We start from the raw sequence: 17,771 nt of genomic DNA, 5'->3' as shown, positions 1-17,771 counted from the left end.
TATTTCAATATATATTAATTCCATTGTAATCACAAAGGAAGAAACTATATAATTACATGAAACATAAAGAGAAAATAATACAAACATGATACTAAAGAAAGTTGCCAATCACAATGGAAGAGAGCAACAGAAGAAGAAAAGAGCAGAGACAAACTTCAGAAAACAACTTAAAAACAGTTAACAAATTGGTAATATACATACCTATTAGTAATTACTTTAAATGTTAAGTATACTAAATGATTCAATCAAAAGACATAGGATGGGTGGCAATGGTGGTATAATGGTGAGCATAGCTGCCTTCCAAAAGACAAAGCTGAATGAATTAAAAAAATCAAGTTCCATGTCTATGTTGTCTACAAGAAAGTCACTTCAGACCTATAGGCATACAGATAGGAAGTAAAGGGATGGGAGGAGATAGTCCATGCAAATGGAAGCAAAAAGAAATCTGCAGCAGCAATATTTATTTTTTTTTTTTTTTTTTTTTTTTTCCCCTTTTTATTTATTTATTTTTTTTTTCAGCGTAACAGTATTCATTCTTTTTGCACAACACCCAGTGCTCCATGCAAAACGTGCCCTCCCCATCACCCACCACCTGTTCCCCCAACCTCCCACCCCTGACCCTTCAAAACCCTCAGGTTGTTTTTCAGACAGCAATATTTAAATCAAAACAAACCAAGAGACCTTTTTAAAAAGATTTTATTTATTTATTTAACAGAGAGAGGGAATGCAAGCAGAGGGAGTGGGAGAGGGAAAAGCAGGCTTCCCACTGAGTAGGGAGTCTGATGATGGGCTTGATCCCAGGACCCCTGGGATCATGACCTGAGCCAAAGGCAGATGTTTAATGACTGAGCCATCCAGGCACCCCCAAAACAATAGACTTTAAAACAGACTGCGACAAGTGACAAAGAGGGCATGACATAAAGATAAAGGAATCAATTCAACAAAAGAATATACCAGTTTTAAATATCTATGCACCCAACATTAGAGTACCTAAATATATAGAGCAAATATTACCAGACATAAAGGGAGAAACAGATAGTAATATAACCATAGTAGGAGACTATAACACCCTAGATACATCAATAAATGGCCCATCCAAACATAAAATCAATATGGAAATATTGGCTTTAAACTACACATTAGACTAAATGGACTTAATAGATATACATAGAACATGCCAGCCAAAAAACTGCTGATTACCTTGTTTTCAAGTGCACATGGAACACTCTAGGATAGGTCACATGTTAGACCACAAAACAAGTCTCAGTAAGTTTAAGAAGTGCTTTTCCCTATCATAACGGTATAAAACTAGAAATTAGTTACAAGAGGAAAACTATAAATTCACAAAAATATACATATTAAACAACATGTTACTAAACAAGTGAGTCAATGAAATAAAAAAGGAAATAAAAAGAATACATGGGGAAAATAAAATTGGATACAAAATAGTCTAAAATCCACTGGGTGTTGTGCAAAAACAATGAATACTGTTACGCTGAAAAAAATAAATAAATTTATAAAAAAAAATAGTCTAAAATCTATGGAACCCAGCAAAACAAGTTCTAAGAGGGAAGTTTTAACCCTACCTCAAGAAACAAGAAAAACCTCAAAAAACAATCTAACCTTACCCCCACAGACAGAAAAGAAAGAACAAACATAGCCTTAAGTTAGTAAAAGAAGGAAATAATAAAGAGCAGAAATAAATGAAATATAAAGACAAAAAAATCAATAAAACTAAAACAAGGTTCTTCAAAAGGGCAAATAAAATTGATAAACTTCAGCCAATTTCATTAAGAAAAAGAACAAGAGAGGACCCAAATACATAAAATCTGAAATCAAAGAGTAGAAGTTACAACTGACAACATGGAAATACAAAGGATTGGGGGTGCCTGGGTGGCTCAGTTGGTTAATTGCCTGCCTTCAGCTCAGGTCATGATCCCAGGGTTCTGGGATGGGGTCTGATATCCGGTGCACTACTCAGGGAAGCCTGCTTCTCACTCTCCCTCTGCCTAATGCTTTGCCTACTTGTGCTCTCCTTCTTTCTCTCTGTCAAATAAATACATAAAATCCTAAAAAAAAAAAAAAAAAAAAAAAAGAGAGAGATACAAAGGATTACAAGAGACTGCTAGGAACAACTACATGCCAACAAGCTGAACAATCTAGAAGAAAAGAATAAATTCCTAGAAATGTACACTTTTCCAAGACTGAATCAGAAAAAAAAGAAAGAAAATGTGAATAGAATGATTACTAGCAATGAAATTGAATCAGTAATCAAAAACCTCCCAAAAAACAATTTTACTAAACATACAAAGAACAAATAATACCTATTCTTCTCAAACTATTCCAAAAAGTTAAAGAGAAAAGGATGCTTCCAAATTTATTCTATGAGGCCAGCATTACCCTAATACCAAAACCAGACAAAGGCATTGAAAAAAGAAATTACAGACCAACATTCCTCTTTCATAAACATACATGCACAAATTTTTAATGAAATACTCAATTCAACTAAAAATGAGCAAGAGGACCTGAATAGAGATTTTTTCTGAAGAACATACAGACAGCCAACACATACATGAAAAGATGCCCAACATCACTAGTTATGAGGGAAATGCAAATAAAAACCATAATGACATATCAGCGTATCCCTGCCAGAATGGCTAGTATCAAAAAACAAAAACAAAAACAAGAAATAACAAATGTTGGCAAGGATATGGAGAAATGGGAATGGTAATCTGCTGATGGTGAGAATATAAATTGGTGCAGCCACTGTGGAAAACAGTATGGAAGTTCCTTAGAAAACTAAAAATAGAAGTGCCATATAATTCAGTAGTTCCACTTCTGGGTATTTACCCAAAGAAAACAAAAACTCTAATTTGAAAAGATATGTCCATACATTCATTACAGCATTATTTACAATAGCCAAAATGTGTAAGCAACCCAAGTGCCCATCAACAGATGAATGGCTAGAGACCATGCAAAATACATAAAATACATATATATTGGAATATTGCCTCACCCATCAAAAAGAATGAACTCTTGCCTTTTGTAAAAACACAGATGGATTTAGAGGGTATTATGCAACATAAAGTAAGTCAGAAAAAGTCAAATGCTGTATGATCTAATTTACATATGGAACCAAAAATACGAAATAAACTGACAAAACAAAAACAGACTCATAGATACAGAAGCAAACTGCTAGTTGCCAGAGGTAAAGGAGTTGGGGGGTTGGGCAAAGGAGATGAAGGGGATTAAGAGGTACAAACTTCCAGTTATAAGTCACGGGGATTAAAAGCACAGCATTGGGAATACAGTCAATAATGTAATAATTTTATATGGTGACAGGTGGTACCTAGACTAAATGTCTGATCACTTTGTAATGTCTATAAGTGTTGAATCATGAAGTTGTACACCTAAAATTCATGTAATATTTTATGTCAACTACACTTCAATTAAAAAAAAAAACAGAGAAGACACAAATGAAAACAGTTTTATGTCAATATTTGATTGTATTTATAATCAAAAGTTAACACATTTTCTGTATCCTATGTCTTTAGGTAACAGAAAAATCTCTGCAGTATTCAATGCACATTTTATTAAATAAAAAAATTGCTGTTGGTTAAAATGGAACTTTGTAGAATTTATTTTTCTCAAAGACAGAATGAAGCAGAAGCTACTAGAGATTATATAACTTTGAAATCTTCATTGTATTATTTATACAGTCCTATGGTTTCTATAATCCAACTATCCACATGCATATTTATTAAAAACCAGATGAATGGGACACAGATTAGCTCCTTTGCAATGAAGATAAAGATAAGGAAATCTAAATTGATGTAAAAATGTAATAAATTTTGAAATATTTTCCAAGTTTTGGGGCCAAATCAGATTTTTTTTTTGATGATAAAAGTAGAGGAAGAGTAACATGTAATTCTAAGTTTGAGACAAAATTTGTTAGTGTCATGTGGGGGGATAAAATCATAACTTTTAAAGTAGTGTTCTCCTCAACATTTGCCTCTCTACAGGACAGAAATATTTTCCCCCCAATTTTATTGAAATATACTTGACATATAACATGTATAAGCTTAAAGTGTCCAACATAATGATTTGATATTGTATATACTGCAAAATGATTATCACAATAAGGTTTGTTAATACATCCATAACCTCACATAGTTAGAATTTGTGTTTGTGTGTGTGTGTGTGTGTGTGTGTGTGTGTGTGTGTATGTGTGTGGTGGTGGTGGTGAAAATATTTAAAATCTACTTTTTCAGAAATTTCAAATATACAATACAGTACTGTTCACTATAGCCAGCCAGAAAGTACCCTTGTTTAGAAAGGGATGCAAAATGGAGAGTTGAAATCTTAACTAGGCATATATTTTTCTAAGTGTCAAAAGAAATCTTTTAAGTTATGTTAGAGATCTGATGACTGAACCACTTAGAGTAGCTATAATTTCCATACATAAAAGTATACTATAGGGGTAAAAGCAAAGCAGGTATATAAAAAATAAATAAGTAGATTGAGGTGGATAAAACATTGCTATAAGGCACTATAGGAGCATTTTCTGTATTAGTCCCTAATAGAAAGTAGTACCACATCCAGGACAATGATTTTCCTGACTGACATTTTAAAAACATTACCCAATACCTTCATTTGGAGTCTCTTTGCTATATTCTTGGGCACATATTTTTGTATTATATTGTTATAATAATCTTGAAAGGTAGAGAATTTGCATATTAGAAAACTAAAATTTATGAAGATTGAATGATTGGCTTTTATTTTTATTTTACTATTTTTTTAACTGATGATGGTTAATTTTTATTTTACTTTTTTTTTACTGATGATGGTTAATTTTCATCTAATAACTATCATTTTATTTCATTAAAAAAGCATTTAAGGGGCACCTGGGTGGCTCAGTGGATTAAGCCGCTGCCTTCGGCTCAGGTCATGATCTCAGGGTCCTGGGATCGAGCCCCACATCGGGCTCTCTGCTCCGCAGGGAGCCTGCTTCCTCCTCTCTCTCTGCCTGCCTCTCTGCCTACTTGTGCTCTCTCTCTGTGTCAAATAAATAAATAAAATCTTTAAAAAAAAAAAAAGGCATTTAATTTATTTAAGCTAAGGAAAAAAAAAATTACCCATTTCTCCCACTCCCACCACCTCTTTTAACCACCAATGTGTTCTCTGGATCTATGAGCTGTTCATTTACTTGTTTGTTTTTTATGATTTAACATCTAAAGGAGGTCATATTTGTCTTTTTCTAACTTATTTCACTTAGAATGCCTTGAGGTCCACCCACATTGTCACAAATGGCAAAATATAATTCTTTTTTATGGTTGAATAATATCCCATTATATAACTATACTATATTTTCTTTATTCATTTGGCTATTGATAGACACATGGATTGCTTCCACATCTCTTATCATATATAATGCTGCAATCATCAGAGGACTGGATATATCTTTTCAAATGTTTATTTTTGTTTTCTTGGTTTACTTAGAAGTAGAATGGCTGGATTATATGGTATTTCTATTTTTAATTTTTTGAGAAATTCCACACTGTTTTCCATAGTAGTGAAAATTTTTTGAGAAAATACCATACTGTTTTCCATAGTGGTGAAAATTTACATTTTCACCATCAGTCCACAGTGTTCCCTTTTCTCTACATCCTTGCCAACACTCATTTCTTATCCTTTTGATGCTAGCCATTCTAAAAAAGATATTTATTTATTTATTTATTTAGATCATAAGAGAGAGAGCACAAGCCAGGGGGGCAGGGAGAAGCAGGGTCCCCACTAAGCATGGAGCCCAATGTGGTTCTCAATCCAGGACCTAGGGATCATGACCTGAGCTGAAGGCAGATGCTTAACTGACTAAGCCACCCAGGCACCCTAATCATTGTGTTTTTGATTTACATTTCCCTGATGAGTAATGTTGAGCATCTTTTCATGTGTCTGTTGACCATCTTGAAAAATTTTCATTCCATTCTTCTGCCCATATTTAAATCAGACTGTTTTGGGGTTTTTGGGAGGCAGGATTGGGTTTTGTTGGTGGTGGTGGTGGTGGATTGTGGTTTTGTTTTTGCTTTTGTTTTTTGCTGTTTAGTTGTGTGAGTTCTTTGTATATTTTGTTTATTAGCTCACATGGCTTTTAATTAGAAAAGATAGACCAAGATTTTCATCACAGTTATTGCCTTTAACACAAACTAAACTCATTAGGTCTTAGCTCATTATTTCCATATTCCTTAAGCACTCAACTGTCCTGTAATAGTACTACTCAAGGTAGTCACTCCATAATAAGATGAAGTACCTGTGCTAAAATGTAAATCAATATATTTCTTCAAGAATTCTCTATCTCTCTCTGCCTCTGTCACACACACAAACACATATCTATATCTATGTGTAAAGATATAGACTTATACATATATGTGTAAATACAATTAGTTGCCCAGGGATAATTATCTATTTCTATACCTATAACATATAAATATACAATGCATATTTATATACATATACACATAATATATAGGTGTTATTTATATATAAATATATTTGTAGGCATATATTCAATTGAATTAAATAGTATGCTTAATGATACAGACTAGGCATTAACAAACTAGGGACTGCTAGTTGATTGCCTACTTCTATAAACCAAATTTTACTGAAATACTGTCATACCCATTCATTTACATATTCCCTATGTCTGCTTTTAGCACTATAAGACATTGCAGGTGTGATACAGACAATATGGCTCATAAAGCTTCAAAGACTTACTATGTGGCCCTTTAGGAAATGCAGTGGGAGTGAAGAGCCTCAGGATCACTTTGTCCTTCAGGCATGCACTGGGTTGGTGGTGCAAGGGTAAAGATTTCCCCAGTTGTGTTACCACCCAGGTCTTAACCTCCTGATCTCTGAGATTTCCCAGTTGCTAAGGACTGATGTTCTCATAGGATAAGTGGTGCACACAGGAATTTTACTATTCCATAGGCCCTAAATACCTGCTATAAGGGTTCTACAGGGGCAGCATAAAAACTGTTGCATTAACATTTTATGTGGAGCCCAGAGAAAAGAGAGAATATGCATGGCCCTGAAAAATTCCCATTCTTCTCTCTTCAAAGCTTTTTAGGATGCTTCGAGAACCCAAACACAGACAGAGGTTTATTTTCTTCTTTTTCTATGTTCTTTTATCCCAGGGCAACAAATCAGTTTCATTTCACATATTTTAAAATATAAATAACAATGAAACTTATGCAAATCACTCTAACAATTCCAGTTCAACTAATAATTAGGAAAAACTCCGTTACTGTTTCTCCAGAATAAAGTCTGTAAGAATTAGACTGTCTCTCTGGTACCGAATGCACTTGAACAAATTTTTCAAAATATTATGCTATTTTCTTTTTCATTTCATATTCAATTGGATTAGTTCAAACAATTACATATTTTGAAATCCCTTTATGTACATATTTTAGACAAGTACAAAGCATATTTTTTAAAGTATGATTGCTTAAATCTATAATTAAGAAATTCTCAGTTAACTTACATGTCTCTGGGATCCATCATATTCACATCTTTCAATTTTTCCCAGGCTGCCATCTGAGAAATACAGCTTCTCTGCACGGTGGTCAATAGTGAGACCATTTGGAGTGAGTATGTCTGTACTGACCACCACTTGAGCATTTTTCCCAGTCAGGGTAGATCTCATGATACTTGGATGCTGTTCATTCCAGTTGGTCCAAAACATTAAACTAATTAAAATGAAAATTATGATAATAAATTAAAGTTTCCATTAACAACAGAAACAGTAGAAATATGGCAATGTCAAGCTTTAAAAAGAAAAAAGTAAATTTATTTTTCTTATATTTGATGACCCTTAAGGAAGTCTAGGTAATAAGTGGAGATATGTATATTCTTTATGCATGTATCTTTTTCTCAGTTCCTTAAATAAAACCTAGAAACAATTTCTGAAAAACAATTGTTTTGTACATTCTCTCAAATAACTTAATTGAGTCAATTTGATGTATAGCGAGAATTTATTTTAATCATGGATGAAACAGTTATCTCTTTTCTTTAATTGGCAAATATCTAAATTTCCTTCTCTTTCCTGGTTTGCTTTTTAAATTTTGCATTCTCCTTTGCATATGTTTTAGAGAAATACAATTAATAAACTCCTATATTTCTTTAATTTCTTTTTTTCTCTCTTTGTCAGTTTGATATTTTTATAAATGACAATGTTGCTTTTGGAATTCCAGAGGTTACCCTCAACTCCCTATACATATTATCTGTCACATTCAGATTTTATAGAATGCTTTAAATCAGTGTTTGTTAACCTGTTCTTTGGGGAAGCCTTTGCAAGTCACTGGGAAAATAGAGCCTGTAGAGTTCCAGTTTCTAATCCCCATTTTTACCAAAACAACTCTTCTTTCTCTACTTTTATCTATAGGACCGTCCCTAAGAGTTTACTTGAAGACTGGCTGTTGCTGCTTAGAATGTAACAAGGGAAGGAAGGGAACAAGGGAAGGAAGGAAGGAAGGAGGAAAAAAGGAGGAAGGGAAGAATGGAGGAAGAGAGAGAGGCTGACAGGCAGGCTATTCTACATATTTGAAAAAAATCCTTAATATATGTTGACAAAGAAAGATTATTTGAAATAATATTTCATTTTTACAGCAAGATTATATATACCATTCCTATGTATAATCATTTAAAGTTCATATAAAATTATAACCAACATTTATAACTGAACGTTATTCAAGTCACAACAGAAATCTTCCTATTTGCTAGTTTAAAATATAACCCCCACCAACTGAGAAAAGCTGGGTCAACTATACTCTTTGTTAAAATGTTCCATAGCCTTTTCATCTATCCTATGGAACATGAAAGTTTTCTAAGTGAGCCAGTGTCAAAAATATGTTGTCCTCTAAATGAGTAAATTTGCAAAAACAAATGGTGTTCCAGTTTCTTAAATTACACAGTAGTTTTATCCATACACTCTGACTTTTCAAAAAAAAATAGTTAAAACATTTTAGAAGTTACCCATATAATATAAAGTATTAAGCACACTTACCTGCCATATTTTCCTAAATTATTGGTTTTAGAATAACAGAATTTCTGAAGGTATTAATATTCTTTTAATTTCACCTTTCATTTCACAAATAAGAAAATGGAGGTCAGAGAGCTTAAGTAATTAAAATTATAGTAACTGGGGCACCCAGGTGGCTCAGGTCGGTTAAAGCCTCTGCCTTCAGCTCAGGTCATGATCCCAGTGTCCTGGGATGGAGCCCCAAGTCAGGCTCTCTGCTCAGCGGGGAGTCTGCTTCCCTTCCTCTCTCTTTGCCTGCCTCTCTGCCTACTTATGATCTCTGTCTGACAAGTGAATAAATAAAATCTTAAAAAAAAGAAGTTTTAAAAAGAATAAAAATAAAATAAAATTATAGTAACTAAACCAAGTTTTGAAGTCAAATGGTTTTTTACCTAGAATTTAAAATTTTATTTTAAAATTTCTGTTAACTAACTGACATACGTTTTCAAAAGTGATTTGAATGTGTCATTGATATGTATAGTAAAAAAATATGCTTTAAATTTTAGTTACATGTAATTTTTCAGTTAAAACATTTCAGTGTGTTTAATTCTAATTTACAGTTCACTATATGTAAGATGAAGTGTAATTTTAGCTTATGTAATACATATTATAGGATAAAGCACATCAATTAAAACTAATCATATATAATATTATCAATTATCACCCTTAGGTTTATTTCAAAATTGTTGTAGAAATTCCTTTGATTAACTGCAGAACACTTATTATTGTCCTCAGATTCTCCTGGTGAAACTTCAAGATCAATGCACTTGATTCAACAACAAGCTGTAATGTGGTAGATCTGTGGTATGAGAGGAACCAGCTCTGCCCAGGCATCTGAGGGCCTATGTCCATCTGAGCTAGGTCACCAGAGCTGTGTGAGGAATCAACTTTCTCTCAACCTTGAGTCTTCACTTATAAGATGGAGGTGCTAACTGAATTAAATATAATCTCATTTCTAGCTCTTAAGAGTGTCTAGATTGAGTTAGTCATACACTGACTAATTTACACAGACTCCTTACGTGGTCAGGGTCAGTGTTTACCAATATATATTTTTTTTAGTCTTCATTTTTTCTTTGCCACATCTAAAAAGAGCTCTTCTATTTCTACGTGGTAAAAGCCAGATTTGTCTGATTGTTGTTTATTTGATTAATTTAAGAACAAAAGGACTTTCCAGTGGTTAACAAATATTCTTATCATATTGTATAGAAGTGGAACTTCATAAATATCTTTTTTTCTGCCTAACCCAAGCTTCATTATTCTTTTTTTCATACAATTGCTTCTTTATGGCATCCCCACCAAACATGAATATTTTTCTAATTTTTTTTATTACTCTATAGCCTGAGCTCCATACTCCACACTCCATAGCCTGAGCATTTCTTTTTGTCACAAATTCTTTGTAAGTATTATTATAAATGCCTGCACAATATATCATCAAACATATGTGGACAATTTAGAATATTGTCAAGTCTTTTGAAAATATAGCTTCACACAAAGAGTTATTGTTTTCTCTGTATTTCAACTGGAGAGATACCCAGTTGCTAAAATTACTTAATTAGATTATAGAAATGTCTCTTGGTTTTTAATACATGTTAACAGTTTTCTTCAGATTTATCATTTCAGTCAGCTATGCATTAATGTCTTCTTCTTATACCTTTTCCAGCATGATATTGTTTCTATTTTCCCTTTTATCATATAAATTTGTCTTGCTGGAATTCTCACAGAGTTGATACCTTGCATTTCACAAGTCTGGATTTTAAGTATTCATGTCTATAATGCTCATTTTAAAAAATAGTTTTATGGGGGCACCTGGGTGGCTCAGTGGGTTAGGCCGCTGCCTTTGGCTCAGGTCATGATCTCAGGGTCCTGGGATCGAGTCCCACATCGGGCTCTCTGCTCAGCGGGGAGCCTGCTTCCTCCTCTGTCTCTGCCTGCCTCTCTGCCTACTTGTGATCTCTTTCTGTCAAGTAAATAAATAAAATCTTTACAAAAAATAGTTTTATGAATCAGGAAAGGAAAGGTAATTCTTTTGAATACCTTTGAAAAGGTAATTCTTTTAAAAATTAACATAACTTTGATAACCTTTGACTTATAATGAAGAAATAATAATTCACTGTTTCTTACTTTTGGCATTCATCCAGGGCTAGCACATGTGGGTGGTCATCCTCTGACATGGTAATGACTGCTTCCCTGTCAAATGCTCCTGGCCGCGTCTGGTCCACTGTGTGTCTGGTGATGGATGAGGTAGTGGAGCTGGTCCAGTACAGTGTATCCCAAGCCCTGTGATAGGCAAGTCCTTCAACAGAGCCCACATCTGATGGGAGAAAGAAAATAATAAATTTACACTTTTATCTACAAAAGACAGTTTCTGGATAGAAAAGGCATTTAAGATACATTCATATATCTACATGTTATTTTAGCAATAATTTCTTCACAAATTCTCCAGAATAAAAACATAACAATTTTGATGCCTACAATTGATAGCTGATTATACACAGCAAAACTGAGTTATGAAATGGTATGTTTGTCACAAGAGCAATTTTTGCAAAATCATGTCATTAAAGTCTGAATCTTCCCACCACCCCCTCAAGAAAAAAGCCCTCAATTAAGGAATTGATTTTTATTTAAGAAAATGGTGTCTCTTTTGTTCATGTCTTAATCATTAATTTTCAAAAAGTATCTACTGTGCAATAATTACAGATGCTTTTGAAAATCATATATTGAGGTTCCCACTGAGGTATAATCATAATGAATTTTATCCTGATACTATATCTGAAGATGTCAAGGAAAAGTAAACACATCAAAAATTACGACAGTATTGAAAAGCCAAATCCAACACCACACTTCTATTAAACAATGGTAGAGAATGTTTTAATAAGTTACTGTAGTAAGTTCTTTGATTCTATTCAACTAATGTGATATAAAAGTAAAAGAAAATGAAATTAATTACCAGCTAACATATACTTTAAGTGTTGTCAGAAAAGATAAATGGTTGTACACAGACTCCAGTACATAAAAGTGACAATGTGAAAAAGAGTAATTATTTCTTAAATTGTGTTCCCAATTACTATGATAACACAAGATAGCTGTGTTATTTTTCAGAGGCGTTTTGAGTACCTTTTTTAGTATAACCAAATTATTATAGTTTTTCCTTTGTGTTGTCTGTTTTCCTCAGAGTTATTACTCTTAGCATGTTTAATTTCAGGAAGGATATATATAGCTTTGGCAGTCATGCTAAGACATTAACATTGTAACAAGCAGAGCTTTTCAAATGTATTTCTCTCAAGGAATCTCTAAAAGGAATTATTCAGCTCTTCTAAAGTTAGGTAGATACAGAGGGTTATTTTCAGGTTTAAAATGGGTAAATATTTAGTTTGATGGTTAACAGAACTTAGTGACAGTGCAAAACAAATTTAAGTCTTTTGAACTAGATATCTTTAATGTGATTAAGTTTTGTCAGTTTTTTTCTATACACAACAGAGAAAAATCCACCAACAATGCAATTATTAGCTACCATCCATTGGGCACTGTCTTTCTGCTAGGAATGGTACTATTTTGCATGCAATACTTTATCTGTAAAGCTTTGCAGTGATATTTGTTTTACTGCTCTTCTTCTCCTAAAAAGGAAACTGAAACCCACGGTCACAGGACTGATAGAGTTAAAGTACAATTTTAGGTTAATCTGCCTCCAAAAGCCTATATTCTTTGGCACTACCATTTAGAGATGGGTTTATAGCCCCTATCACCAATTCTCAATCTACAGAAAGCTAGAATCAAACAAATGACTCGTTAGTTTCATCTTGTCTGACTCTACATGAATTGTATAACCAGTAATTTACTGAGTGGCCTCCTCTCACACATTCAACAAAACAATTTACAAGAAATTAATGTGGGTGATTAGTAAGGAAACTTAGACCAGAGAAGATGGGGAAAAATTATTAAACACAATCACAATAAAATCTGTAATACTCTTTTTATGTGAATCATATTGTGTTCTTACTTGAGGTGAGTAGGTGGGAGATTGAAAATGGTTAAAGGTATTTCAATTATTAATTTAAAAAAATCATCCCTTCCACTGTATTTTTTGCACTTTCATACCATGTTAGAAACGGAGCTTACTCTATTAGTAGTGTAAGCAGCATTATGCTCTTTCACTATTCACAGAGTGAGAAATGGTGTAGCTGGGAAAAAATTCATGTAGATCACAATCATTCATCTACCCTTATTCTGTATCTTCCGCCTCTTTTGACAGATCTTCATGGCCACATTTTCCCTGCTACATCAGGAAAAAACAGTTGGTATCACCACTGAGATGAAGCAGACTTTCCTTTACCATGGCTGACATAGGTCTAGGTTTACTAGAGTACATAATACACCTCATTGTCCAGGTACAATCTCTTTTGTTTTATTTTTGTAATAAATGACAACCTGACAGTATAATTAATCATAATCTGGTACTACACTTTAAAGTATTTTAGTAATACACTTTTTCTCAAAAAGATACCTAATTCTTTATATAAATTGCACTTGTTATTAATGAATTAATGAATTAATGAATTAAAGACATGTAAAATTAAAAATCATGAAAAATATTTTAGTCCAGATAATATTAAGACATTCATATCATTTTTATGATTATTTCACACAATGTCAGATTGTGTGTGTGTGTATATGTGTGTGGTGTGTGTTCGAACATTATGGTTCCTGAATCAGTTGAACAGGTAAAATAAGAACTTTGAGTTATTGGTCCTGGGAGATAATTATGCAGTTTAAAAATTAAAGTAAAATGTTTATCTATCCAGTCAACCAGTCCTAAAATATTAAACAGAATTAAACATCCTTTTGAATTCAAGAATGTAAAATGGGCATGATTTAAATAAAAAAATAAACAAATAAATGTGTTATATTTTTCAACTCCATACTTTTTACCTCAGCAAAATAATTATATTGAAAGTGTGATGCATAACCAAGTAAAAATACTACAACTTCATTCCATGCACTTATTAAAAAAAAAAAAAGAGAGAGAGTGAGAGATGTCCCTTCCCTCCATCCTCCTTTGAACTGGGAATTAGGTTTGGTTAAGCATGAATGAGGTCCTGAAGTGTTTTTGTAGAGGTAAGAAGAAGAGGTCAGCTCATTAAAAAATACAAGGCAGGCAAATAACTCAGAACCACTGCTCTAGTTAATTTTCTGGATTCTAATTTCCACAGAACTGGACAAGGAAATTGATCCTACCACCTTGGCACACTGACACGAACAACAACAACTCGGACAGCTACCCAGAGGACTTCCTAGAGAGCATACCCTTCATCTCATCACCACTGAAAAAGGTACAACAGCTCATTCTTGTCTTTACACTGTTCAGGAGAAGAGCTTACAAAATGGGAAAGGCAATGAAGATGTTCTTGGGAGGGAGCTACAAGTACAAAACATGGTCATTCACCTGGCTGGAACAGCAGTCGCATATTAAATCCTATAGCAAAATTAACAGGATATTTGCTGTAACTGCAAAGCGTCACAATATCCTCTCCTCTCAAAAGTATCCTATTTTCTTACTCATTGGTTTATTTACTAAAGCCATGAAGTTATCATAAGTTTGTTGTTTAAAACTTTATGAGTAGTATAAAGCATCCTAATTTTGTCTGTAGGATCTAAAGACAGGGAGGCAGGCTCAATTTTCAACCCAGGTACTAATGAGGGTATACAAATGGTTGATAAAACATAAAACATGTTTAATATTATCAGCCATCACAGAAATGGAAATCAAAGTCATAAATCACATCCATTATGATGACTATAATTTAAGATAATAACAAGTTTCAGCAAAGAAGTGGAACACTCATATATTGCTGGTGGGAATATAAAATAGTGCAGCTGTTTCAGAAAAGAGTCTGGCAGTTTTTCAAAATTTTAAATACATAATATATATATTATATATTTACTATATATATATGTGTGTGTGTGTGTGTGTGTATATATATATATATATATATATATATATATATATATATATATAGTGACCACTTGACAAAGCAAGTCCACTCATAGGTCTGTACCCCAGAGAAATGAAAATGTATATCCACATGGACACACATGTTCATTGCAGTTTTATTCATAATAGCCAAAAGCAGAAATAGCTCAAATATCAACCAGCTGGTGAATGGATGAATGAATTGTGGTACATCTATACAATGGAATATGTTTTAGTAGTAAAAAAGAATGAAGTACTGATAATAAGCTAAAACATGGATGAACCACGAAAATGGTGTACTAAGTGAAAGAAGCCAGTCACATTAGACTACTTATTCTATAATTTCCTTTACAAGAAATCTTTAAAGGCATAAAATAGATTAGTTGTTGTCTGGTTAGGGAGCCAGAGGTGGGAGAATAAAAAAGTAAGTGAACTGGTATGAGCTTTTCTGAGGGGGTGAAGTGAGAAAAATATTGTCAAATTAATAATCATTATGGTTATACAACTAAGAAAATACTAACAGATACTTTAAATGGGCAAAATGGTCTATGAATGATCAAAGTAAATCTGGAGCTCTTTTGAAGGAAATGTACAAAGTAATATGAGCTTAAGCATCAAAAATGGGGTACAATTTAAGTTCTAATTTGATAAGTACTTATATATCTATTATGAGTCTAGCCACAGGGTTGCTGGACATAGTGTACATTGAGGATACTGTAGGAAATTAAAATTTCTGCTAATTTCTCTTGAGTCTACCTTACCAAAATGCTTTACAAATGACTAACTGCATGGGTTATTTTCCCTTTTCTAACTATTCAATTGGAGAACTGATTTTAATAGATTTTAATGTAGATCACTTACTATAAATTAGACTACCACCTTCTGGTTTGAAGACATTTTTTATTTTCACATTGATGAATACAATAAAATAACTAAAATACCTTTCAGATATAGGCTTTCATTTTTATTTCCTCAGATTATGTAAGGCCATTAACAAATCACATACCAAGACTGATAAGTACCGGTAGAGGATACTGGCCAGGGTATGATCTGAAATTTTTGACATTCATTCAGATTGGGGATGGCCCACCATAGGCTGCCAAATAATTGGAATGTCAACCCTGATCACACCTAAACTATAGCAATAGATTTTATCTGTACACTTTGCCCTGAATCTTTATGTTCTTATATTCTTCAGAGTTGAATTTTTTTTTACTAGTTTAACTTACCAAAAACTGAAAAAAAAATCAAAAGCTATATAATAGTCTATAGATTGAAAGAAGGGACAATTATACTGAGAAAAAAATGTATATATGTTTTTGTGACTAAATACCTGGAAAACAAAGGATTTGCTGAAAAACTATTAAGAGTTCAGTAATATGGCAAGTGTTAAATAAATAAACAAAATTAATAGCCTATTATGTACAAAAATACAGAAAGAAGATGCCAATCCAACTAGCTATTTATGCTGTGGTTCCAGTCAATGAACATACATACCTATACAACTGCTCATGCTTGACCACCTGAATCTGACCCTTCTTGTGCCCAAGTATTTCAATAAAGTTATCCTTCAAGAATGTGGATATTTAACCTCAGGCCCTCATCCCTCTTGAGGCAACCCATTCAAAGAGTTTGAATGGGTAATTGCTTTATATTACTCTTTTGTCCTCATTATCCTACTTAAATAAAACACTTTTTTCTTTCCAAAAGCAAACTTGTTTACAGTCCTGTAATCTATCTTTAACAAAGACAAGCATTCACTATTATCTCAAAAGTGGTTTTAATTCCCTAGAACCAGAGTACCTCAAATGTTTCCAAGTTAGAAGACAGTATTTGCTTTACATTGCATAACAAACAGGACTATTTACTTAGGTTTGCCAGAAAAAAAAAGGAACAATCTGCCCGAAGGGAGTATTGTAGCAAATTGAAACAGCTTGAAGCTTTTAGGTGACAGTGTTTTGTTTTGTTTTGTTTTGTTTTCCTCTTAATCTTACTTGTGAGTGTGTGTGTGTGTGTGTGTGTGTGTGTGTGTGTGTGTTTTCAGGTTTAAAACCTTTAAAGATCCCAGTTTCTGCCTGAACTTAAGACTCAGCTGAAAATTTTCTAAATTCAGCTATGTCTCAACAAATGCCTTTATCTTGTTTCACCACTAGTGGAAGCAAAGAAATATAAGCCATGAAAAAATTGAGCATATGGTTAATTACCCTTGTGTCGTTCCTTCAGGAGTAACTGGAGATAAGCACTGACTCAAGTAAGATTAAACTAACATTGGAATGCCTAGGGCTTCCAGGAAAAACATAGACTCCAAGGTTTTTAAAACACTCAAGTATGTCATACTTCACCCTCCAGGGAAAGGCTGGGACACCTTCTATGTACAGGCTTTCTTTGAGAAATATAATTAGTGAGTCACTTGAAACCCATCCTCATTTTCTTTGTGAGACTGCAGTAAATCCTCAGGCCAAAGTCATGAACTGAAATATTCTTGAGAAGCAGGTGTTTTTGCCCATTTTCAGGTGTCTGGATAAAATTAAACATTTTCCTCACTCAATGCATACAATACAAAATGATATCAACAGCAATTCCTTTATAAACAGAACAGACAATAATTTCTTAGTATCCTATAAAGAAAGGGAAGGCCTTCTTATCCAGACTACAGCTCAGCTTCTCAAGATCCATCATTTAGATTCCTGTTCGTTTGATATAATGCCACCTATTCATTGCTTAAATACG

The 17,771-nt window shown here is 33.3% G+C and overlaps 1 protein-coding gene across 1 annotated transcript in view; it reads right to left on the bottom strand.

Annotated features, from left to right (window-relative positions):
- LRP1B (LDL receptor related protein 1B) overlaps window positions 1–17,771 on the bottom strand; it is a 2,013,404-nt gene that overhangs the window by 346,865 nt on the left and 1,648,768 nt on the right. The window contains exons 42-43 of the mRNA XM_046019480.1: window positions 11,195–11,384; window positions 7,538–7,742 (exon numbers count right to left, since the gene is read on the bottom strand). Of these exons, the coding sequence (XP_045875436.1) occupies window positions 7,538–7,742; window positions 11,195–11,384 (395 nt within the window). The remainder of the gene's footprint in view (window positions 1–7,537; window positions 7,743–11,194; window positions 11,385–17,771) is intronic.

The sequence above is a fragment of the Meles meles genome, chromosome 9 (assembly GCF_922984935.1).
Source record: "Meles meles chromosome 9, mMelMel3.1 paternal haplotype, whole genome shotgun sequence".
In the NCBI taxonomy this organism is placed as follows: domain Eukaryota; kingdom Metazoa; phylum Chordata; class Mammalia; order Carnivora; family Mustelidae; genus Meles; species Meles meles.
The sequence above is the reverse complement of the archived record's forward strand: the minus strand, read 5'-3'. Positions and strand labels throughout refer to the sequence as shown.